Source organism: Pecten maximus, chromosome 16, assembly GCF_902652985.1.
Source record: "Pecten maximus chromosome 16, xPecMax1.1, whole genome shotgun sequence".
Lineage (NCBI taxonomy): Eukaryota > Metazoa > Mollusca > Bivalvia > Pectinida > Pectinidae > Pecten > Pecten maximus.
In genome coordinates this window covers 12,698,368-12,725,333 of record NC_047030.1, presented here as the reverse complement: position 1 = coordinate 12,725,333, position 26,966 = coordinate 12,698,368, and the positions used below count along the sequence as shown (strand labels likewise).

At 34.7% G+C, this 26,966-nt stretch overlaps 1 protein-coding gene across 1 annotated transcript; it reads left to right on the top strand.

The window, feature by feature from the left end:
- The first annotated feature begins 631 nt into the window (after positions 1 to 631).
- LOC117344978 (nose resistant to fluoxetine protein 6-like) lies at positions 632 to 21,253 on the top strand. Its single transcript, XM_033907882.1, has 15 exons — positions 632 to 2,102; positions 4,293 to 4,429; positions 4,709 to 4,802; positions 5,372 to 5,465; positions 6,825 to 7,114; positions 8,388 to 8,561; positions 8,916 to 9,012; positions 9,753 to 9,845; positions 11,361 to 11,526; positions 12,757 to 12,836; positions 13,437 to 13,559; positions 14,781 to 14,925; positions 18,617 to 18,803; positions 19,475 to 19,617; positions 20,138 to 21,253. Exons 1-15 carry the CDS (start codon positions 644 to 646, stop codon positions 20,261 to 20,263), a joined length of 3,408 nt encoding a protein of 1,135 aa, XP_033763773.1. The 5' UTR covers positions 632 to 643; the 3' UTR covers positions 20,264 to 21,253.
- Positions 21,254 to 26,966: the final 5,713 nt, after the last annotated feature.

Sequence of the window (26,966 nt, the reverse complement as noted above, 5' to 3'; positions counted from 1 at the left end):
TTACTTTTGATACGTATGAGGTAGTTGTACTAAAATTATCAGCTCGATATGTATAGTTAATACAGAATACAACACTACAACTGTATGGAATAAAAACAATATGATATGATTGATAGAATTTGACTTAATTGTCCTTTTCCCAGTTTTACATTAACATTAAGTGTGTCATAATTGGATTACAATGTTCCCTCCATGCCCCGTTGTCATAGTGGAATCATGGAGATATGAATCAACACCACTAGTGAATATGGCATTAGCGTTGATTCCATATTATTCAATCGGCGTAACTTAACAATAGCAGGTCTATATACAAATGTCACGGTGTTTAACCTGCAACTCCCATAAAAGTATTCACTCTTAAACTATCAAACAAATTGTCAATTTCAGATTAAACTTTTTTTCTTCTTCCTTATCAATAAAAGTTCAATATAATTATGTTAAATGCTCTACGACAATCTTAACCATAACAATATACTAAATTCTGATATAGCTTTGCACATGGTTGACTGCGTATTTCAGTTATATAAAGGTTGACAAAACAGCGCACTATATTATACAGCGTGCGGAGGTCACGTGTACCAAGTGTACCAAGTGTGTGAGAAGTTTATGATATAAACATAAAGACGGAGACACGACCATAGTGATGGTAGCCATGAAGAAATTCACGGTAGTGGCTACAGCTTTTATGCTTATTGTTTATGTTGTCCATGGCAATGGAGTAAAATCGTCGACAGAAAACATAAACAGCGGAAAACCTACAACTTCTCAACCACCATCTGTTCAAGGATGGGTTGTATTCTTAAACCAAGGAATGACGCTACTGCCGAGCTATATGACTTTAGAAGAACTACTTGGTACGATGGGCATGATTCCAACGCTAGACGAAAATACATTTGGAATGATTCTTCAAAGTTTAAACATAGATGTACCGAACTCTTCAGAACTTACTAACCTGGTGGCAGTTTTGAAAAACCTTTTGAAGATAGTCTCTTGGGGATCTACACAACTTCCGGACGGCAACATTGGCGATCTAGTCAGTTTGATATCAACGATGGACGAACAAAGCCTGGATTTATTACTTCAGAGTTTGAACGTAGATATGTTAAGCTCTACACAATTTTCTGATGCACAGAGAATCCTACAAGATTTAATAACATCCGTTCATGGACAGTCGACCACTGTAAACATAAAAAGCGGACAGTCTACGACTTTTCAGCCACCATCTGTTCAAGGTTGGGCTGAATTCTTAAACCAAGGAATGAGCCTATTGCCGAGTTCTATGACTTTAGAGGAACTGCTTGGCACGATGTCCATGATTCCGTCGCTGGATGAACAAACCTTCGCGGCAATGCTTCAAAGTTTAAACATCAACGTACCGAATTCTTCAGAACTCAGCAACGCGATGACGGTTTTAGAAGGTCTCTTAAGCATAGTAACATGGGGATCCTCACAACTTCCAGGAGGAAATGTAGGCGACCTGGTCAATTTGATATCAAATATGGACGAAAACAGTCTACAGTCATTACTTCAGAGTTTGAACGTAGATACATTAAGTTCTTCACAATTTGCCGATGCCTTGGCGATTCTACGAGATTTGAAAAAATCAGTATCCGATGGGAATGACCTACCTCCTAACGGGGATTTAATTGATATTCTTAATATGATATCTACGATGAACGAAAAAGATCTGCAGTTATTACTTCAAAGTTTGAACATTAATATGTTTGATCCTTCAGAAATTAGCGGAGTATTGACTGGTTTGAAAACTTTACACAGTCTAATATCTTCAGGTAATATCCAAGTTCCTAACGGTGATATTGACAAACTTCTCCATATGATGACAACTATGGACGTACAAAGTTTGACGTTATTTCTTCAAAGCTCAAACATGAACGGTATCGACCCTTCCGAACTTAAAGACGCGTTGGCTCTTTTACAAACTTTACACAGTTCAACATCTGGCGATAATTCCCAAGGAGCCGAAGACACGGATTCCAACTTGATAGACAATGTGGACTTAGCTGTAGTAAGTCCCGAATGTAGTGTCGCTCTCGGTGAACTTGTTTCGGAAGCGATAGGACAGAGTCAGTGGGCACTAAAAAGTAAGTAATGTACATATATTACAACAGGTCTGTATTAATATCAATCTCTACATTGATAACCTTCATTTTGCATCATCATATATAGTAAATTCCCTTCTTCACCAACCTGTTATGTTAGCATGTCCAGGCTGGTTTGATATGCTGGGTCCTGTTCCTAAGTGCCACAATTACCGGAATGGATGTCTGCTGCTGGCCGAAGTATTTCCAACTTAGAATTTCGAGAGGTGCAGGTTGACGGCCGAGATCATGGTTTAAAGGTTCCTTGTACGGTATTGGTTGTTAGAACATCCGAATTCTGGTCTTATTCTTGTACTGTTCCCGGGACCTCTGAGCAAAGTTGCACTTTGTTTATTTATCAAATTGCCAAACATGATTACGTAACATTGTATGGTTCATAATAAGAATTAGGTGATCACTTTGACATACTTATACCGTAGGTAAGATGGACAGGGGTAATACTTTCTAGAAAAAGAAAATTAATAATGAACATTGAAAAATAGTTACCATACATATCAGTGTTTGAATGTCTCTGTGTATGACGATTTGTACATCTAGGTAAATGTAAAGCCCTATTTATTGCGCAATAGGTAGTTTGTTCATGTGAATATACATATATGTACATTATTGCAATTTATACATTTCGTGATGTCACATTGTTTACATGTTCCGCTTTTTGTCTTTATCTGAAATGAAGACTGTATTTCAGGTTTTCTATATGTGGTGTTAGTTGGTTCGTTTAAAACGGTGATATGAATGTAAGTTTGCCAAAACAGTTACGTATTATAGATTCTACTTCAAAGTTTACCTTATCAGTGCAACTTCCGAAAACCGAACCTTCTAAAAACCGAACACCTCTGAATACCGAACGAATTGACATTGTACGGAATTGGTCCTTCTTTATTATAATATTAAAAAACTTCGAAATACCGATCCCTCTGAATTCCGAACAACGGACTGATTTTGTGTCTGGTTTCTGTTAAAATATACCAAAAATTACTTCTGAAAACCGGCCTTACCTGAGCGATTATGACACGAGGTCAGGCCAGTCAACCATGAAACAACAACTGTGACGGGTATTGTGTGAAGCCTTATTGTCTCGGGACCTACGTAGGTGATTTGTACAGGTATCCAATATATATCCCAAGGGGGCATTATGACTGATGGCCTAGTGTATAATCAACACGACAATTATGAAACAATGTCACACTTCATTGAAGCGCGTCGGTACGTTTATCTTCTCAATGCAAGTAGAGCTAGAAGCCTGAGTTTCGCATTTAATTTAAATGAGGCCCAAAGGGGGTTGTTTTCGTAAATGAAGCCTGTGATGTTTTTTTTAGACAACAGCGATGTGGGAAATACGACCAGTATCATCTGATCAATTGTAATTGATATTGAAAAAAAACATCTTCACACCCTTTAATATTAGTCGATATGTAAAATATTCCGTATTGGACTATCGGCCCCATCCACATGACGGAATCTTCACCGGATGTAACAAAATGTAGGTCGATCGTAAAGTGTCGTTGTACATGTGAAAATACTGTTTAAAACTCTAGTTATAGTCATTTGCCTTTCTTATATATTCTGCAATATATACATTGATTAACTTTCATAATATGCATATTATTCAGACAAACCAAATATTGTCTACGTGTGTACGTGCCGGTTTGTAATCGGGTGCATTCTAATAAAACATCGTCCGACCAATTATATCCGGAATTCGACCGGTCATTTTTCGATCAACTTCTCCAAAACGAACCCTCTGTAAACCGAACAAATAGTCACGTCCCATGCATGTTCGGTTTATAGAGGTTCCACTGTATAATCGTAGCTGCGTATGGCTGTCATAGCAACGATAAAATTGGTGTTTTTTTCACAGTGTTAAGTTTACAAACTTGTATGAATATCAGAAAACGTTCTTCAAGATACATTGTTTTGGAAAAATGTCTGCAAATAATTCATTTAAGTACTTACGATTCGCTACATTTGTCTATCAACGTTTGTTCTTTTCCATTTTGCCTTCGATACATAACACACTGATGAGTTCCAATATCGAAACATGAGCATTACCGCTTTAACACGTTTTAAAATCATCCCAGTAACCTCATATACTGCTATTGAGCTGTTAAAAGACACACTTGGCATTAGTTGTTTTGTTCTTTAGATCTGAATTTGGATGTTTTCTTGCAGTGATTGATTCCTGGGGAAAACTACCATCCGGTGTCTTGGACGGAAATAATAACTTGCTTGGTTCATCCGATCAGTGTTTAGCTATAGAGTCAGAGACCAAGGGGAAAACCACCTTTCCAATTAACTACTGTGTCTCTGTAAGTACTATATTTAGTTTAATCACGAGCTGTCCATGTTCTGGAAGGTGTTTAAACATTTGTCTGAAGGTCTACGTGTATAAGATATAAGTATACAGCACAAAGTACTGATCTAGAATCCTATATTCTAAAACTAAAATTGTGTCGTCACTTTAGGTATCATTGTAGCCGATCAGGTTTGCATAGGTTCATGTACCATATTTGTGAAGATGTGAGGAATATTTATTATAGTTATAGTTTTGCTCGGTAATTAATTTATTGTGTTTTAATTCTTTCTAGGGTTTCCAATTTGAAAACATGGTCATTCCTATCATAGGAATGTGTGTACCGAAGATGTGTACTGAAAATGATGTTAAAAATATCACCAGTTCAAGTAAATATATTTTCAATTAAACATACATTGCAAAAACATAGTTCACGGCTGAATCTACCAGTGGAATGGAAATAAATTATTTTAGTGTTCTGGAAGCTTTATTTTTTTTTTCTTACTTTCTGATGTATGCACATTTTATATAGATATTGCACAAAGGATTATCGTCTTGTAGCTGTTACACATTCGACTTTTTTGTGACATCATGAATATAGGGACTATAAAAGATATGGTTGGCAACTTCTTCAAACATTCAGTGACTGAAATAATTTGACAAAATGTTTAAGTAACAAATGCAAGAAATGATATTATATATTTTTTAACATATTTGTTTTTCTTACAAATGTGTTTCCGTGCATCTCCAAGGATTTTGCTAGCTTCCATTTCATATTTATGTTGGAAAGTCTTGATGCAATTTAAAAGGCTTACGAAGATATACATTCTCAATATTCATTTCAGGTGTAATATAATGCTATCAGAGAATCGTTAAGGTGAAAATATCGACATCTCAAAGTATGGAATTATCTATGAAATTGCATGGAATTTTATGAAAATATGTCTTATTTTTACAGTGTTTCGTGAAATCCCGATGGACATACCATTAAGCCTTAACTACGCCCGATGCAAGAAGGAAAGTGTATACGATATAAGTACTATTGTAGGAATGTAAGTATAGTGTCTCCTCCTCACGCAGACTTCCTTGAATATACAATGTAGTTATAAATCATTCTAATTTGAAATAATACAAAATGCGTTTGTTAAACCTCGCTATCTCGCGATTTTAAACCTAAAAAACATGCTTATGTAAGGTAAAAATATCACCAGTACAAAATATATGAAACGTATTCAGCTACCTCACATACTCGGATATCTCGAAATTTTTAATGACACAACTAATTTTGAGATAACAAGTTAGACTTCATTATGATATTTTACCAAATTGGTTAACAATAATAGATGCTATATGGTTAGATAAGTGAACGATATATCGTAAGGTAACAATAGACCAAGGTAAATAGTCCATCAAATATTAGTAATATACACATTTTCCTGTATAATATAAAATGTTTGTGATGTACTAATTCTAATTTATTATTAATCGTTGTAATATTCCCGAATTCATCGTTTATCATGTTTAAAGGGACATTGTTGTGTTCGGACATCATAAACATGCACGATTTTTATTTATGGAATCTATGTCCGAATGATGATTGTATGAATGTTTGTGCCTACAAGTAATGAAATAAACACCGAAATGTACAGGAACAAAGCGTATCGTATACAAACACCGTATGTATTTGCAATGATTAGTGAGGGGTCGAATTAAGAATTTTCATGACTTCCTTACGATCATAGCCAGTATCATTTTTGAAAGACTGTGCCACTGCCTCAATATCAATCTGTATTATTAACCAATTACTAAACACGGACCGGATGACAAATTCATTTATCATAACATAAAAGAGAAAACTATCGAGCTCTTTTAAATTGACGCATACAGATCAAGTCAAACATGATGCATTGTGGAAAACAACAAGACTGAGTATATCAGATGAAATTCTAATGACGTTATATAGCGGCAAAGAAATGATTCGGTTTCTAAATTTGGGCTGGCGAAGAAAGAAAAATGTACATGGTTTTAAAGTTATCAATAGCCATACATCAGTCTTTTACATACCCTGAAAAGTAAACAAAAGATCGATAATAACACCCTTCCAGTCCAGCTAGATCATATTCGTTAAGTTCGTTTAGATAAACAAAAAATCGATTGCCTGACATACTGTTTGCATTTATAGGGTGAATTAACGTTAATTAGTGGTCTTTGGGACAGTCAAAAGTGTTCGTAATACGGAATAGTGGGATGGGTGTATTACTGAAGGGACCAATACAAAGAAATATAGAGAAATATAACTGGACTGAAAAGGTGCCCGTAATAGCGGGGTGGTTGTAGTTTTAAGGTGGTCGTTAAGTCAGGTTCCACTGTAAAACTAATGTTGACTAATATTGCCTACCACACTGTTTCAGATGTGTGTGTTCTATTTTCCTGGCTTTGATGGTATTTGCGACCTTTTATGATGTGTTCATCCTGAGTCCAAAACTACAAACCATGGACAAGCAATTGGTTACAGCGACGAAGGAAATTATCAAACACACTACCAATGATTTAACTTTTGTCTCAGTGGAGAATAAAGAGGGCTGTCAACAGACAGAGGTAGAAACCAATACAAAGATCGACACCATAAAGACAAAAGACAGCCACCCCACAAAAACAGAATATGACGAGCACTGGAACAAGAAAATGTCTAAGCATTCGGGTAACATCCTATTTGATCGATGTTTAATGTCTTTGTCAGGGACGTTTGATAATTGATATCTAAGGGTATAGAAAAAAACACAACACAGAAAAGTATTAAGGAAATATCAGGGAATACATGTCTGTTATTTCTAATAATGTGTTTTCCTTTCCTGCTTAATTGATTACAGTTATGTCAATGTTTGGTAAGTTTGTTGCATTTGTTTTAAATACCTTCAGCATGAGGAACTCACATAGCCAGCTGATCATTTTTCTTTATTACGACCTCCTTAACTGATAATTCCTGTTATATTACGATCTCGTGATACTGATAATTCCTGTTTTATTACGACAGGTTTGTGTGTAAAGATACTGATAATTCCTGTTTTATTACGATCTCGTGATACTGATAATTCCTGTTTTATTACGACAGGTTTATGTGTAAAGATACTGATAATTCCTGTTTTATTACGATCTCGTGATACTGATAATTCCTGTCTTATTACGATCTCGTGATACTGATAATTCCTGTTTTATTACGACAGGTTTGTGTGTAAAGATACTGATAATTCCTGTTTTATTACGATCTCGTGATACTGATAATTCCTGTTTTACTACGATAGGTTTGTGTGTAAAGATACTGATAATTCCTGTTTTATTACGATCTCGTGATACTGATAATTCCTGTTTTATTACGATCTCGTGATACTGATAATTCCTGTTTTATTACGATAGGTTTGTGTGTAAAGATACTGATAATTCCTGTTTTATTACGATCTCGTGATACTGATAATTCCTGTCTTATTACGATCTCGTGATACTGATAATTCCTGTTTTATTACGACAGGTTTGTGTGTAAAGATACTGATAATTCCTGTTTTATTACGATCTCGTGATACTGATAATTCCTGTTTTACTACGATAGGTTTGTGTGTAAAGATACTGATAATTCCTGTTTTATTACGATCTCGTGATACTGATAATTCCTGTCTTATTACGATCTCGTGATACTGATAATTCCTGTTTTATTACGACAGGTTTGTGTGTAAAGATACTGATAATTCCTGTTTTATTACGATCTCTTGATACTGATAATTCCTGTTTTATTACGATAGGTTTGTGTGTAAAGATACTGATAATTCCTGTTTTATTACGATCTCGTGATACTGATAATTCCTGTTTTATTACGATCTCGTGATACTGATAATTCCTGTTTTATTACGATCTCGTGATACTGATAATTCCTGTTTTATTACGATCTCGTGATACTGATAATTCCTGTTTTATTACGACAGGTTTGTGTGTAAAGATATTTCTGTCCTTTTCTGTGTGGAGGAATGGGAGGAAATTGCTTAGTACAAAGCAGGCGACAGGAAATATAGGGGCGATCTCCGGGATCCGCTTCATGTCTCTGGCATGGATCATCTTTGTACATGGTTTTTTCTTTAGTGGCACTCTGAAAAGGATTGGTTAGTCTTGTTTTGTGTCCTTTAATGTCTATCGTAGAGAATTTAAATGTTATTTGTACTTAATACATATAGTATAGTGATATAGAATTATTGGACGAGTTTAAAAGATTCTGTTCATAACATGACTCTTTTTATGAGTATATAATTAAATAGTCTTACGGGAGACAATAATGCAATGGTTATTGATACGTAATAAATACACATGTCTGCAATGTCTGTTATATAGCCTTAATACATTATATTGTCGTATACAATTAATTCGTTCAAACACACAAAACGAAGACTTTTTTTTTTGTGAAAGGGTACCAGATAACCATAAAAATTAAACAAATATGAAACATTTTTGAATTTCAGTGAACGTGTTTCCATTTGCAAAGCATGCGCAGGAACACCCAACGTACATGGCAGTCGTCAATGGAGCGTTGGGGGTAGATTCTTTCTTTGCCCTGAGGTAATGCCGGATGGAGCGTATTGCTCTGGTCTAATCTTATTGGTCATTTTGATTACATAGCATTCATTATCACAACACTCAGTATTTGTTCTAGTTTCCTGGGATATTTCAACAGTTACTACTATCGACACGTGCTTTTGTTTTTGGAAGTACAGAATGTTAGAGTAGTTGTTAGAATAGATCGTCATCGCTTTTGAATATTTTGTTTCTTTGTCTGCGAAGAGGCGTGTGTGTTTTGGCGAGGTAAATTACAGCGATGAAGTCCTCTAACGTGTTGTTACATAGAAGGGGTGTGACAGTTCGCCGTGTGACAGTTTGCCGTGTGACAGTTTTTTTCGAACTGTCAGACGGTGTGATAGTCCTAAAAACACATGCGCAATCCTCTCGAGGCTGATAGTCAAATTATTACATTACTTTTATATAGAGAAAAAAGGTAAATGTATAATAATTCTAGTTATCATCGTATGTTTCTCGTAACACAATGTTATAGAAATATACAATCATTACCATTATTAACTGATAGTTTCTGCGAGATAACAGTAAACATGAACTAACATTTCGTTTGATATTACAGCCATTTCTATATCTGGTAGCTTGTATTCAACTATTAACTCATAAGGTCGTTAATTTAAATGACAGATTTATTGAACGCTCATTTGAGTGTTAACATCTAATATCAGTCGTGTTGAATCATAATTGCGTTGCTAGTTTCAGGAAATGATATTTTGATGTATTTACAGTGGTTTACTGGTGTCCTACTTTTTCATGAATGAGATGAAGAGACAGAAAGGTCGCATTAATTGGTTCATGTTCTACTTCCATAGATTCTTGCGGTAAGTTTCTCATATACGTACAATACAACAAGGTGTACCGTCACAAATTATATGGAATATATTAAATCAAATATATCATTACTGCTAGTCTTTCATAAATGTTTCGTCTATTAACAAGACTTTTTATTCTGTTCGCAAAAAATACTAAATGTCATCATTATAAGTTATTGAACTTGTTTAGATTAAATGCAAGGCTTTTGTATTGACCTAATTAAAGTCAGTGTTCGTTTTCTGATAGGAAACGATACCACAATCGTTGGCAAGGTAAATTTGAGTTTCCAAACACAATACTTAAAACTTAACGCAGATCAACAGATATTCATTTTGAAAATTAACACATCTTTTCACTCAAGAATGGTGTTCTTCATGTATTGGTGTTAAATTGATTTTTCTTTTACCGCTATTGATCATATTGAAATTTTCAGTTGCATCATATTCTTCAGCTTCAATTAAAAACCTACAGTTGATATTCCTGTTTAGAATGTCAAAGTTAAATTCATTACTTCGTTGTTTCTAAAGAATTATCCCGGAACATCTTGATGTCGCCTTGCCTTTTTTTATGTTTACAATGGAAAATTGAAGATTGGTACAGTATCTGGAAAACGGCCCTAACCTTTCTTTGGCGCTATGAATGGAATGGAATTTTCCAGGCTTCAGTATTTTCGTCTATCATTTTGTTTAGAATTGGAATAGCCCGTTGATCGACAATCGTCTTTCTTAATCAGTCAAAAATACTGAAGCCTGGGAAATTTCAGTATTACTATTTACAGCCGATATTATCAATTTGCGTTGTGAACCTCTCGTTCAGGATTTCCCCAGTTGCAGGTTAACATTTCATTTTGCCGAAACCTCTTAGCCCAATCTTAAAAGAGGGATTTTCTTGGTCACGTAACAATGTTATGTTATCATTTGATGTCTTAAGAAACGGCGAATAGCAATTAAAATATTTTAAACGTAAATGTGTTTGGTGGTACCGCCGCAACTTCCCCGGTTCTCAATTTTAGAACGTGTCATTAAATATAACCATGGATTACCAAGATGCGTAGACGTAGGTTAAAGGAACCTCTTTCGGAATATGTTCCAACTCATATCTTTATAAAATTTTCTCCCTGGTTAGGTCGGGATTTCTCCCTGGTAGGTCCCGACTTAGTCCCTCTATAATAAAAATACGTTTGGTAAACAAAGTTATAGGACACTTTTATCATTTTGAAATAAACTCACTATGGTCGGGCAATCGCCTCTGCTTGAGATGGTGTAAGGCTCTTGGTTTGTCCGTAACTATCTGATAGCTCACTATAAACGGATTTTATGTAAAACATATCGTTAATACACGATGAAGAATTATTTTAATAGCAACAATAGTGTAAGCGTGAAGCATCGTCAAACTTTAGTATACGTGTTGTACTGTAGTTTCATACTGAAAAACTCCATTATAACCCTCTATGTCATATTTGGTTATGTAAATGTATGATAATTTGATTCTTATGTTAGTCTTCCATCCATTTTCCTATTTAGGTTGACCCCAACGTACATGCTTGTGATAATGTTTGAAGTTTCATTCTTCCGGTACACTGGCGATGGCCCAGCGTGGTCGTCAGAGGAAGTATGGACGGATTTTTGTAAAGAATCCTGGTGGACTAACCTACTTTATGTGAACAATTTTGTCAAAAGAGACAAACCGGTTTGTTACTTAATAGATAAATATATATATATAGACAAAATAATAATGCATTTTAGTTGATTTGTATGCGTAAATATTCGAGTTAATGTATACGGTTGCTATTGTTATGTAAATTCTTAAATGTAGTCGTGGTGGCAGGTCATCATAACAACGTAAATCTATATTCTTATTCGTAGTACCTGATCGATATTACAATGACAGTTCCTAAATCTAGTCATGTTTTAAAGTCGTCATTACAATGCAAACTTCCTAAATCTAGTTGCCGTAGCAGGTCGATATTACAATGTAAAATCTGATATCTTGTTGCGGTAGCAGGTCGATATTACAATGTAAAATCTGATATTTTGTCGTGGTAGCTGATCGTCATTACAATGTAAAATCTTATATCTTGTTGCGGTAGCAGGTCGATATCACAATGTAAAATCTGATATCTTGTCCTGGTAGCTTATCGTCATTAAAATGTAAAATCTGATATCTTGTCGTGGTAGCTTATCGTCATTAAAATGTAAAATCTAATATTTTATCGTGGTAGCTGATCATCATTAAAATGTAAAATCTAATATATTGTCGTGGTAGCTGGTCGATATTACAATGTAAAATCTGACATTTTATTGTGGTAGCTGAAGGTCATTTTTCATGTTAAATCTGATATCTTGTCGTGGTAGCTGATCGTCATACAAATGTAAAATCTTATATTTTATTGTGGTAGCTGATCGCCATTAAAATGTAAAATCTGATATCTTGTCGTGGTAGCTAATAGTCATAACAATGTAAAATCTTATATTTTATTGTGGTAGCTGATCGTCATTAAAATGTAAAATCTGATATCTTGTCATGGTAGCTGGTCGATATAACAATGTAAAATCTGATATGTTATTGTGATAGCTGAAGGTCGTTTTTATGTTAAATATGATATCTTGTCGTGGCAGCTGATCGCCATTAAAATATAACATATGATATTTTATCGTGGTAGCTGGTAGATATTACACTGTTAATCCCTAAATCTAGTCATGGTAGCAGGTTGGTACATGTATTACTGTGTAAATTTCTTAATCTAGTCCTGGTAGAATGTCGATATTTCATTGTAAATTCCTAAATCTAGTTGCGGTAGCAGGTCGATCTTACAATGTCAATTCCGATATCTTGTCGTGGTATCAGGTCGACATTATAATGTAAAATCCCCATATTTCGTGGTACAATGTTGAATCTAACAATCTGATATATTTACAGTGTTTAGGCTGGACATGGTATCTGGCAAGTGACATGCAGCTCTACATCATCAGTCCTCTCCTGCTGGTCCCACTTTATTTGTAAGTACGCATCAAGCTAACTTCGACATAGGGAATGATATGAATATGATATTAAAACATTCCACCAATCTTTAAATACATCATTCGTGTCCTACATATGACCAATAGTTCAAACTTCGTGTCAAATGCACTCACATATTTTTTTTAATTTTTTTGTTTGTTTTTTGTCAGTTTATACATTCCAAGTCTTTTAATAGTAATGCGAATATTATCTAACAATAGTATAACAAGAATTAAATACTAATTACTAACATGCATAGTTCCCATACAACATTTAAACTATTTCGAGAAAATATTAAACATTTACATTCGTTTTTTAAATTATTGTATACAACTTATACAACAAAATGCAACCCTATGTTCTAGATAGTATGCAACGTCACATTTGTCTAATTGTAGTTTGAAACATACATTGACAGGTATCACACTTATGAACGATGATAGCACACTGGTTCACTTAGTTTACGTCGAAAACTATACTGATGTAACAGGAATACTCAGAAGAAACTAGTCTTTGGATAAAACAACGGTAGATATGACATGATTGTTTAGTAGTTTTTATTTTAACAGAGCAAATAAGCATCCAAATCAATTTTACAGCTCAAGAAAGATCGGAGCAGTTGTCAGCGCAATCTTTCTGATAGGAGGACTTGTAGCTAGTGCCATTTCTACAATCCGTTTTCCACCTTTGTCGTCATCATTAACTATGCCAGGACAAAAACCGTAAGTCTTATTAAGAATGTCTAAATTAAGTTATCAATGCTTTGCCACCAAGAAGAAATTGTCATATTTGCTTTTTAGACATATGACCTCATTTTGATCAATTTTCCTTAACTGAAGAAAATTCTTCAATTTAAAATTGCCAATAGGACAGTTTATCAAAATTTACGAAACATTCCTTAAGTAAGACTTTTAACTTATATCAAGCAATGCTGCTCTATGTAATATCCAAACAAGGGATATCAATGAAACTGGCCCCTGGACTTTTTATGTCCATGTATTGTCCAATCTTTTGTCTGATTTCTATATTACAATTCATAAATGCCATTGAGTTTTTGGTCGTCTCTTATATTCAAATAAACGTAGTTTCATATTCGAATGTAATTCTAATCTTCTTAATTTAAACAAACTAAAATAATTATATCGAAAGTTTTGTTAGTTGCATTAAGTAGTAGCGTTAAAAAATTTGTGAAATTAAATCAGAATGAAAACCGCCAGGAGACGAGTATATTGGCGTGATTCGTATACTCATCGATTTCCTATTTTTCCTTATTCCACCCCCCCCCCCCCCCCCCACCCCCCCTCGATATTTAAAATGTCATCAGCTATTCGTCATTCCCCGTTCATTAGGTGTTGTACTATAAACTTAAGTTACTGTAAAAGTGGAAATATTCGCGGTGTGGAAATTTTCGCTTATTTCGCTATCAGTAAATCTCCGCGAAAATTTCCACACGCGAATATATTAACACATAAAAATACTAAATATAAAAGATACAAGTTAGCACAAAAATATCTTGACGGCGCGAAAATATCCACAACGCGAACACTTTGGAAGCTGGGTAAGCGAAAATTTCCACACGCGAAAATATCCACTTTTACAGTATATCAGTCCAATCAAGTCACACATGTTTCTTCGACTTCACATACTGTATAGTTGTTGAATTAAAAAAAATGTTGAAGTTTTTGTTTTGCGATTATAACGAACGTATTCCCCAAATATACTGCCAACTATACAGCGATGAATTATGGGAAAAGGGGGAGGGGGAGGAGAGGAGCGGGGAGGGGGATACCGACTGGTTCTTTGCAATATTATTCTGTTTTGAGATGATTTTAACACATCATAAAACAACATTACAAGTACTTCGCTGAAAAAGGAGTTATATATTTAATGTTGTTTAAATACTAGTAATTAGCACGTACTAATGATTATATTTTCAATTTAAGTGATACGCAGGTGGAAAACTTTTATAAAATGAAAGACAACTTCAACGAATACATCAAACCGTACAGTCACATAGGACCCTACGTATTGGGGATTGTGACGGGTTATATCCTCTTCAAAACTAGAGGCAAATGCAGGATCAATAAGGTAAATGTTATGGTTTCTTGTCTTAAACTATTCCTGATTATATCAATGATATATGGAATGGATGCCGTAGTTTGATGTTGATTACCATACATTTCTACCACAATACGCTGTGTTATTCCACTCTCAAGCCATTGTATAAATGTGCCAACTGTTGGATACATATATGTCATATATCACCTTCCGGTCTTTTGATTGGTCAAGAATTCGAACTTTGACCCAAGCTGCAATTGTTATTGACGTCATCAATAATTGAATGACGTCACATCACCGCGTCCCGAACGTCACCAGTACACTTTATTTGCATACGGGAAACGCGGTTCCCTTTTATTCAAGCCTATATTATTCTGGTAGAAACTTGTCACACGCCTCGTAATTGTTGGATATAGAATGTATCTTACACGAGTAAGTTATTTTTTGAAAGCTGCAAAAGACACTCGCTAAAACTCATGCCTTTTGTAACTTTTAAAAAATAACTTACTCGTGTGAAATAAATTCCATATCCAACAATCACTCGTTGTGTTACCTCTATATATCGTATCACTCAATGACTTGAAACGGCTAGAAACCCAATTTATCTTCTGTGGATAAAAATTATTACAATTTTACTCTCACACCCTATTTCCCGGCGGGATAACTATAGGGTGTTTGCGGAAATTAATTATAGCCAATTTCCTGGTAGTGTGAAATAGCTCGCAGGCATTTATTGGTTAACACTCTTAATAATGAATGTGTATTCCGCAACTCTAAACGCAGAGAGTACTACGTATACTATGACCACAGTTAAATTGTTAATCGTATAGCATCCTGCACAAATATTACGCTTTGAACTTTATAACAGTATAACATTCGTAAAAAGAAATTACGGAAAATACAATAAAAGGTTGTTTTACATTACCCTGGAAATATGATATACAGATGTATCTTTGCTGCATTCAGTAAAGATATACACTCTTAAAACTACCACTTAAAAGAAAAGTGCTGAATAACTTTAATTATGAAGTCTTATATATACACTACTAACTTCTGCGAAATGATAGCAACAGGGATCTTTATCCAGACATTCCAATTTAAGTTACATCAAACAGAACAAAACATAAAGCATCCAATAACTAATTTCTCGTCAACCAATGCTAATGCATATATCTATTCAGCTGTCAAATAATTTAGGGCATATGAAATGTGTTGTAATCCTTCATTAGGCGATTAAAATTATATGAGGAAGTATTAAAAAAGATAACATTTCTTTCGGTCATGTCCTCTTCCAGATTGAACGTAAATGTTTACTTAGATAAGAGACATTTTTTTTATTCTGAAAACAGACCATGGAATATATGTTGTGATTTGATGTTGGAATTGCACATGCATTTCATGCAAACGCATAAAACTATTACGAGATATAAAGTCTGTAAAGCGTTCGGTACAAATAAAAAATTCTGAAGGTGATATACTAAGAATATAAAATAAAACCGTATCGCATTCGGTAAAAAATACATGTAATCAGTTCGCTCGGATATGAATATATAAAAGTCTTGAAGCTAGGGTATAATACAAATATATAAAATTAGGTACAAAACAACATTTTGAAGCTAGGATATAATATCAATATATAAAATTGAATATGTATAATAACAAATAAGGTAGGATATAACTAAAATATCAATATGTTACACAAAACAAAATCCCGAGGCCACGCACACATGAGACAGTCCTTTAATGTACTCAGCTGTTGATGGAACAGCGAAACGATGAAAAACAAACTAAACCAGTCGAGAAAAATATACCTAAATAAAATCGAAATCATTATAAACAAGATGACGTCCTTTTAGGCAAGTATAAACAATTTAATGTAAGTTATTTCACTCTCTCTTTTTCTTCTTTCTTGTTATATCCATCGCATAAAAATCGCAGCCAAAGTTTATAAAGATCTTATGATATACAATGTACTTAAAACGTAGTGATAATTTTTATTGCATTGTCTAGAAGTGGTATGAATGTAGCATGGGTGAATGAATGTTATCAAACCTAGGGACACCATATTGTCCCTGTCTTACCTCAGGCCTCGTAAACCCTTGCAGCCTTATCATTTTTTTTTTTCACTGTGAAAAACGAAATATATCTGAAGTTTGATTTTATTTATCACCTTCGTATGGCAGGACATACCGATAATTTATCTCGTGATTTAGATTCTGAAATATGAATTATAAAAGTTACCCATTAACACTCCTCTACCTACCCACTGAGACATACAGGTAGATAGTGACGCTTTGGCTGTAAACAAATATCCTGGTGAGCAAATCTAGTATCCATCATACCGTCCTTCTATGAGCTAACATATCATGTATACTGATAACACAAATGTCTGTGCTTCAGTACGCATGTAGGATTGCAAATATAGACATTCTAAAACGTTAAACCTTTGAGTATTGAGTCCAGTCCAAGTTAATATACTGTTGTTTATAGATATAAAGTATGATACTTGTTACATTGTTGTCAAAGAAATATAGATTTTATCAAAAAATATCGATACGCCGTCGGGAATGTGGCATTTATAACTGAACAGAACAAAAATCCTTATGTTTTTTTTTTAATAAACGCATGCATCGTTTGATAAATTTCTCGTTAGTTCGGAATGTTTTCACAACAAGATTTAAATGTTCCGTGTCCAACGTCCTTATTTCAATATTTTCGTCCGTCCTCGTGATTTGCGTGGTCACGTAACCGGCACGAAACGCTACATTTGTGGCAGAGCACACTATTAACATATTTTTCGTACAAATAAATGTGATAACACTTGTTCATCGTACTCAGAAACTGGAGAAAAGTGCAGTACATTCTGCTATATATTCACTAAGTTTTTCAACTTATAAGAATGTACAGCGTTTTCCGTTGTTCACGCTCTTATCTGTTTCATAAGTATTGATTTTGGATGATGGAGTGCTCTAAGAAGATTTATAAGGCAAATGTTGATGTTCATGCTTCAGTATTGGAACTCTTCAGTACTTTAATCATAAAAAGTCGGCATGTAAAGACGAATAAATATAGATACACAAACTTAATGTATCGTTATCAGATAATTATTTGTATGTAATTACCAAAGGCATTGGGTATCATGAAGAACGTGTTCGGTTGTGCATAAACGTTTGTAGATTCAAAACTGTGGTTAAACAACAGTCCTAAGCGTTGCCATGACAGCCGATCCAAGCTGGGATCACGAATGCATTGAAGTAGTTAAAGCTAAGATTTCATACACATCATACCATTTTTCGTAAACCTATATTCATACATCTCATGTTGTTTATGATTATTTGAAACAGAACAAAAATAACAAAATCAGTGAAAAACACATAATGAAGCCTTCGTGTTAGGAGGTTAAGCCACAATCCGTGACCTGTAAACAATGTGACGTCATCGTAATGTATAACTCGCAAGAAAGTACAACAATACTGAGCAATAGAATAGTGTGAAACGTTAACCCTGGTGAATAATTTGATTTTTCACTCGCTTCCACATCAGTCAAACGGAATTGATGAAAGTACATCAATATTTTGAATAGTCAATCGCCCAAGTATGTCACTTATATTTATGCAACAAGTTTAGTCATTTGTTTTGTTATGTGCTTTCAGGCATCTATAAACACCATCAACTTATTGACCGATTATTTATTTTAATGTATACCTGATTTACCTTTCAGCCCTTGAACCTTTTCATCTGGATAGTTATGGCATCCCTTGTTTCCTTGACAGTGTACGGCCTTTACGAGGACTTCAGAGGTAATCCTGTAAGATTTGAGATTATAGTCTTCTACTGTACTGTTCGCAGCACCGTGTGGGGAGCCTGCATCTGCTGGATCGTATTTGCATGTGCAACCGGAAATGGAGGTAAGGTTGATTACATTCCCATACTTGAAATTTATATAAGGAAGTGAGTTTTCAAAATAGGAATGTCATGAATACGGACTTAATATCTTGATGTGACTTGGATAATGCTATAATACTTTTCCCTTAAACTTATAGAGTTACGTATACTCTATACATGGTAATTTTCGCTCAAGGTTATTTTCGCCCTTGAGTAACACAACACATATTCGCCCGTTTTAGATTCGCCCATGTTTTTCAAGTAATATCAGTTCGGAATTCTCAAAACAGTTACACACGGAACACTCGAGACTTATCGAGTTCCCAATTGTCTTACCAGCTGGTGTGTGAAATATAATCAGGTGTGAAATAAAGAAATTTTCCTGTGCTCAGATATTCTTTTAGTCGCAACTGATTCAAGTAGTATCAGGTATGCATCGGTGATTTTAAGCAAACCTGATCAATATCACCGTGGCATGACTACTGACTGACCGGTGTTTTCTCTTGTTCACTTCTACTTGTACATGGATGAAAAACAAAACCGACGGCAAATTTCATAAAATAAGAATTCATCATGGCAGGAATTTGATGTCACTTTGTATTTCATTTTCATCATGACCGGACTATCTTAATTAGAATAATGACTGGATGTTTAAAATTACAATGTATGAACCCTTTTTTAATTGACTTTTTAGGATTTGTGAATACACTTCTGTCGTGGAGTCCGTTCATCTCCCTCAGTCGGCTTAGCTATTGTGCCTACCTTGTCCATCCTTTGGTCATTATGGCATATTGTTTATCTACACGAGAAGGAATATATGCGAGGGACTACAACATGGTAAATACATTCTTTCTAACGCCTAGTCAAAGTAAATATCCAAACATTTTAGGAATCACTGAACTCTCTCAAACATCAGTGACATCCCGACCTTTAGTGCTAAACACGAGTCGAAATAGTTGTTACGTATACATTAAATTGGCATCATGGTAAGACGAAAATTAGGATGTTATCTCTTATCAATTTGTCGTTCATGATTACTGGTACAATTCCAAACACGTTCATAAAGTTTGTATGGAGTTCAGTCATACAATGTATATCAAAGGTACATATACATGGTACATATACAGTTTTACAATTTTATTATTCTAATCCTTATGTATTTCATTTGTAATTGAAGCCAATATCATCTACGATAATCAACAAAGTACATATTGGGATATCTTGGCGATAAGGCGAAAACATTCTAAGTGAAAATGTCGCTATTTACTGTACTTTGATGTCTGTTGCTGAATGTGTATACCGTAAAAGAGTTGTGATGATAATATATATATATATATAATTGATTATACTTCATCAGGTATACATGTTCATTGGAAATCTGATCATGACGTTGATGGTGGCTTTTGTAACCTCCCTTGCGTTCGAGTCCCCGATCATTGGACTAGAAAAGGCAATCCTCAGAAGGAACAAGAAGAACAAATAACTGACGGAAAATAAACACACACACACACACACACACTCACACACACACACACACACACACACACACACAAATACAATCAAATGTTATATTGGACACTTGTGAACAACTTAGGTCAAATAGGTTGAATACACATGAAAACAATGAATAATCATAAAAGATATCTATAACATTACACTTTTATCAAAAATACAGTTAAGATACTTCTAACCAGCAATCTTATTTCTACACGTTTCGTTCTGAAACGAATCTGCCTATTCACAATAGAGATTATTGTAGTTTCGTAATACTGTTTTAAACTGCAAATATATCTTTTCTGCCAGTTTATCATTTCGATAATTTGCTAAAATTAGGTTGTTACCTAAAAGTAAGTATAAAGTGTATCACTAAAATTGGAGACCTTAGAAATCCATATTAACACATTGACGGAAATACACTGTATTTTATGAAGTATTTATTTTGGCGCACTCCAATTTTAGTGCTGAACTTCATTCAATCAATTAGCGCAATGATCAAATGGCGCACACACAGTATTTGTCAAAGAAAAACAGATCACATAAATGTCAGTTATCGCATTTATTATTTAGCTGAAGATTTTGAAAGTACCTTTTAAAATTTTAAACATTATATTTTGAAATTTTACATTTTAAAATATACGTTGACTGTAAACTTGTATCGATATTGTCATATTCACATTAGATGTATTTTCGAGTGTACTACTTATGTGGAGATTTCCATGCGTTTTTCTATAAATTCAATACAAATTAATCGAACAGAAATATCATCATTAACCGAAAACTGAATATTAACAATACAAAGCTTGTATTATCACACAACATGATGTTTAAACGTAATTATATTTTGTTTGAACGTGGAATTATGTAAATCAAAACTATTTTAAGTAATTGTGGAATGCGTATTTGTTTTAAATTTGCCAAATGTATCAGGCAGGGAAATGAAATTAAAAGGTCATTAGGCGTTATTGAAACCGAATGAGTTGTTGTTTTGTTATTTATACAATATTTTGTTCAACGGTATCACGAAGGATAAGTCTGCAAATATTTTTAACCTTCGTCATGGGGTTAGGATATGTTTATATGCAAGCCATAATGTACTTAACAACAGAAAATACCGACATCATGATGCATAATTCTAACTCGTAATCGATAAAACTAGGACAAGAAATGGTACATGGGGCCTATTGCTACGCATTGCCCGAGCGGCGCAATAATCATTATAATTATCGCGAAATAAAGAACATTTAACGATCAATTAACATTGAATTAAATAAAATATTATAATTTTACTTATTAATAAATGGGCCATTGTTCAGACCGCCGTTGTTACGTATCAGATTTACAATGGATGTGTTTGTGTCTGACAGTATTTTCACCGAAATCGGCTCGGTTAGTTCGAACTCGCACTTATTTTCTGAAGCATAATTTCGAATAACTCGAACAGGTTCGGTAATATTTATTTAATTTTGTTCGAACTAATCGGAGGTTTACCGTATTTGCATTGAGATCATTGAAAACATACAATGTACAGGAAGATTAGGACGATGTGTTCCGAAATGATAAACGTCTTCTGCGTCAAATCTAGGTCAAATCCGGGTTCTGCCACATTTACATCTGACGTATTATCCATTTATAATCTCATATTTTAAGTATATGTTTTTGATTGTACTTAATGTGTTAAATTATAAGATACACTTTAGCTAATAACAGCAATGAGACCGTAAAAGACACATAAACTGTTACATATGGAGAAATTTAACAAAATGACAATTCAGCAAACCTAAATGCACAGACAACGGGATATCCTGACCTTACCATCACTTGACACACTCAAACTTAGTAACGCAAGTTCACGTTTTAGACCCCCGACATCAGTGACGAAACAGCTGTAAATCGTCACTAACCTCCTTGACGAATCTTGAAAGGACGAAATAGCTGTGTGGTGTCACTTTCATCACTGGCAAGTTCTGGAAAAACGAAACAGCTGTATGATGTCCCTATCATGAATGACGTGCCCTACTTGGACGAAACATCTGTATGATGCAGTGTTATTCATTTTGACCGTACTGTGTCTAACTCTCTCTTTCTTATGAAAAGAACTCTTAATATCTTGTGTGCTTTAGTACAATCCTTTGATATTGCGGATTGTAGGCACTGTTGGTGTGTTTTCAGTCACCAACGTTTATCGTTTACTACTCACTTCGTTTAAATTCAGTTGTAAGGTGTGTCCACGAAGTTCTATTAAAGAAATACAGGGTTAAGTATAATTTTTGCAAAATCCAATAGCTTCAAAGCAACGGTAGCAAATTTTGAAACGTAACACAAAGCAATGTGGAAAGCTCAGTTTTATTGTTTTAATTTTAAAGAATTTTTCATTCTTTTCCTCTTCTAATTATGGTAACTCCCTTCCGTCAATAATGGCGATTTCGTGGAGTGTTTTGGTGTTGGGTGCACAGGGGCGCTGATTTAAAAAGAAAGAGATTTTTTTTAGTATGGTTAAAAGGATAAAAAAAACTTGTTTGACCAAGTGTTTGTTTATGAGGGGTTCAAGGACTGAGTGTGGTATGTTTGCCTTGAAGCCCTCTAGTTTTGTGCACTGTACTGCTGCTACCGGGAGGAGGTTCCATTGTGTAATTGTGTGAGAAAAGAAGGAGAATTTATATGTGTCCTTGGTAGCAGATATGTGTTTGTAAGTGTAGGGGTGTTCTTGTCTGGTTCTAGGGTCTGTTGGGTGAAGGATGTTGCTGCATTCTATGGATACATGTTTGTGTATGATTTTGTAGAACAGAATGAGTCTTGTTTGTAGTGATGGCCAATTTAAGTTGTCTAGCATGTCTTGTAATGAGCTTGTGTTGTGGTATCTGTTTTGTACGTATCGTGCTGCTCTGCGTTGTATCTTTTGTAACTGGTTTATTTGACTTGTGTTGTGAGGGTCCCATATGGAGGAGCAGTATTCCAGTTTATGTCTAACAATGGCCTTGTTTGCATGTTCTTTGATGTGTTGTGAGTTTATTTTTAGGTTCCGTTTCAAAAATCCTGGTGATTTGTTTGATGTGATGTTTATATGCGTGTCCCAATTGAGGTTGTTCTGTAATGTTATGACTAAGTACTTGCTGGAATCTACTTGTTGTAATGTGTGATTGTGGAGCTTTCATGGGTATTTAATTTTTGTGCGTTTGTTGGATGTACATATGATATTGCATTTGTCGGGGTGAAAGGTCATCAGCTAATCGTGTTCCCATTTGCCTGCTGAGTCTATGTCTTGTTGTAGTTTGGTTGCGTCATTGATGTTGTGTATTGTTTTGTAAATGATGCTGTCATCTGCAAAAAGTCTGTGTTTAATGTAATCTGGTAAGTCATTTATGTAGATGAGGAAGAGGATGGGTCCCAAACAGGTTCATTGGGGTTACTCCTGATGTTACTGGTATTTTCCCATCAAGTACTTCTGTTTGGGTGCGGTGTGTCAAGAAGTCTGTTATCCGTGCGAGTGTGTTCCCTGTAATCCCATAGAATTTAAGTTTGTACTGAAGTCTTTTGTGTGGTACTTTGTTAAAGGCTTTGGCAAAGTCCATGATGATATCTGTTTGAGTGTTTGTGTTAGCGTTTTGGGCAAGGTCATGGATGAATGTAGTAAGTTGTGTTTCACAAGATCTTTAAGAACGAAATCCGTGTTTTAGGTTGTATAAAATGTTATTGTTCTCCAAGTGTTTCATTATGGTGCTTGTTATGACATGTTCCATGAGTTTACATGTGATGCAGGTGAGTGATATGGGACGGTAGTTTGTGGAGTTGTACTTGTCTCCTTTCCTATAAATGGGGCTGACGTGTGCGTGTTTCCAGTCGTGTGGTAACATGTTTGTGTCGAGTGATGTGTTGAAAATGTTGGTTATTAATAATAGAAATCTGAGAAAGCTTATCTTTATATTTATTTTTACAACTAAAAGTAAATATTCTTTTTGAAAATATTTCGTTATGAAAATATAATATGAAACAAGGTCTGATCATGTATCCACATTATTTATCGTTTTAGTTCAATTCAATCTGTAAAAGGTTATCAAAAAACTATAACAATTACTTAGATTCGGAATTCAAAAACAATAACAAAATATTAAGATGGCATAGATCAATTCACAGAAAGTTAAAACGGTATTAATATGAGACAGCTTTACTGCAAGTTAGGTTTTATAGAATATCAATGGGCGTCAATAGTGTCATGAAATACCATCAGGTTGTCCTAACATGGTCCAAAAACAGAAATTCGAAATAGATTTCGCAAACCGATGTAGCCGTCCACCCCTTTACCAAATCAAGTACTGAAGAGAGTAAAATTAAGTCTTTTTCAATTAAAATCAATTGGCATGATCTAAAACTTGCCATAACTTGAGCATACATGCATTCTTTCTTAGGTCTGCCTTAATTTGTTTTCACCGCAACAACGAATTTAAAAAAAAGATCACGCCTACCTTCTACAATACACCTGTACATAAGTCATGTACGAATTCTCAAATTTCCTCAAAACGTAGAAAAAGACGTAGCCAAGTCTACGAAATTGTATAGTAGGTCTGCGTCTTCTCAAAGTATACAGAAAGGAAATTAATCACGATTAGAAATTGTCTGGTCTACTAGGGGAAATAAAAAGAGGTTGTAGAATGTGATAATGGTATAACTGAGGGAAACACAACGACTCCATCATCTGTGAAAATTTCATGCAGGTACGTTTAGTGCCCTCGTCAATTTTCAGGTATCCATTTACAACTGAGCTATCATGAACCAAAAGGAGTAAAATATCTTGTTCAAAGATGCAACACATTGCCTATACCGGTATTCAAATGAGTCTTCCTTCGGTTACTCATTTGTCTCACAGACAGACTAATGTGTGTCGAGGAACAACCACATACGAAGCAAAACCAAAGTTAGAGAGAGTAAAGGGCATCTGAAGTGGCGACGGACCTGAGATAAAAGCCTCTGCTCGTCTGGGACATCGTGTTTTGTATAGATATGTAGGCATTTGAATTTATCTGTTGTGAGCTGTTCAAAGTGTAACCTGTGGGATTGTGAAATTGACAGGGGATGTCGTCGTGTTATGTAGAGGTTAACAACAAATGGTTGTTGAATATGATTTTTTTTTCACTCGAGTAAGTTATTTTTTAAAGCTTTAACGAGTGTCTTTTGTATCTTTTAAGAAATAACTTACGAGCGTGATAAATGCCATATCTAAAAATCACGAGTCGTGTGACCTGTTTCTACCACAATAATATCGGCTTAAATCAAAGGGAAACGTGGCCAAGTCTTATTTTGCATATGCAAATAAAGTTGACTGGTGATTACTTGGACCCGCTGATGTGACGTCATTCGATAATTGATGAATTCAATACAGCAATTATAGCTCTGGTCAAAGTTCGAATTCTTGACCAATCAAAAGACCGGGAGGTTATGTTCCTATAGTGGAATATAACATGTATATATCCAATAGTCGGTAGATCTATACGATGGCTTTAGAGTGAAATAACACAGCGTATTGTTGTAGGAAATACATTTGTATGTTTTTGCAGGTTAATGTCACACTCAGTCACTATCTACGTATCATGTTTGAATTCTCAGTTTGTAGCTATCGAGTACTGAATGACTGATAACAGCATAAGGCCATCAGTGTTGAAATAGGTCGGATTGTGTAATACTTATTTTGCTATTATTCTGAGAGTACAGAGTAGGCTAGGCATAGTGATATCAACCGTTATGTTGCACTAGAGTGTATGTTGGTTTCTGTATAAAACTATACTATTCTAGAGTGGCAGGGTGTTATTGATACTTAGAAATACTATGTATTTTCTGATATTCTGCACAGAATAAGTCGGGTAATATACACATATATTAAGACAGTGTCAAATTTTATTGTAATTTGAGATTAGATAAAGTAAGATTTTGCTGCTGATTAGGGATATTAGCTATGGAGTACAGATAGTATTTCGAATACTAGGGACAAGTACTACAGAGTTCACATGTTATAGATACAGAAGATCACTGAGATAGACTAATAGCAAAAGGTTAGTTATTTGTATAAAAAAATAAAATTCCAGTATTTTTCAAAGGTAGAAATTTGAATATTTCGAAGTATACCTCTATCTGTAAGTGACTGAAAATAAATTAAGGAGTAGGAAAAGTGGTTATGACTTGGAAAGAGACTGAGTGATATGAACAGCAATTTACGGCGGCCAAGATTCTATTTCACATATATTTTGTCATTTCATAATCAAGATATAAAAAATCACCAGGATCGTTGCTAGTCTTTTGACTGTGTCTTTAATAGGTCGTTCATTGGCCCAAATGCGTTATTTCTTCACTTTTCTGGAGTACTTCAGATTTCTGACCGATGTGAACACTTTTTGGAGACTTTTAATCATATATATGTAAGCATGCTTTCATCCTTCTTCTTAGGATTGGGAGGCAATGTCTGGCTTGGCCAATCGGTACTGGAGCATCAAGGACAAAGTTCTTCAGATAGTTCATTTTTTCAGGCCGACTCACTATGACCATGTAAACTAATGTTGCGAAATCAGTTCTGAAGCTTTCGTTGACGGACATTTCTTGTCAGAGGAATGGGTTTGCAACCGAGCACACCATTAAAAGCTTTAGTGTTTTCCATTAATATATTAACCATTTGAAGGATATTGCAGTTCTGGTATTTGTCG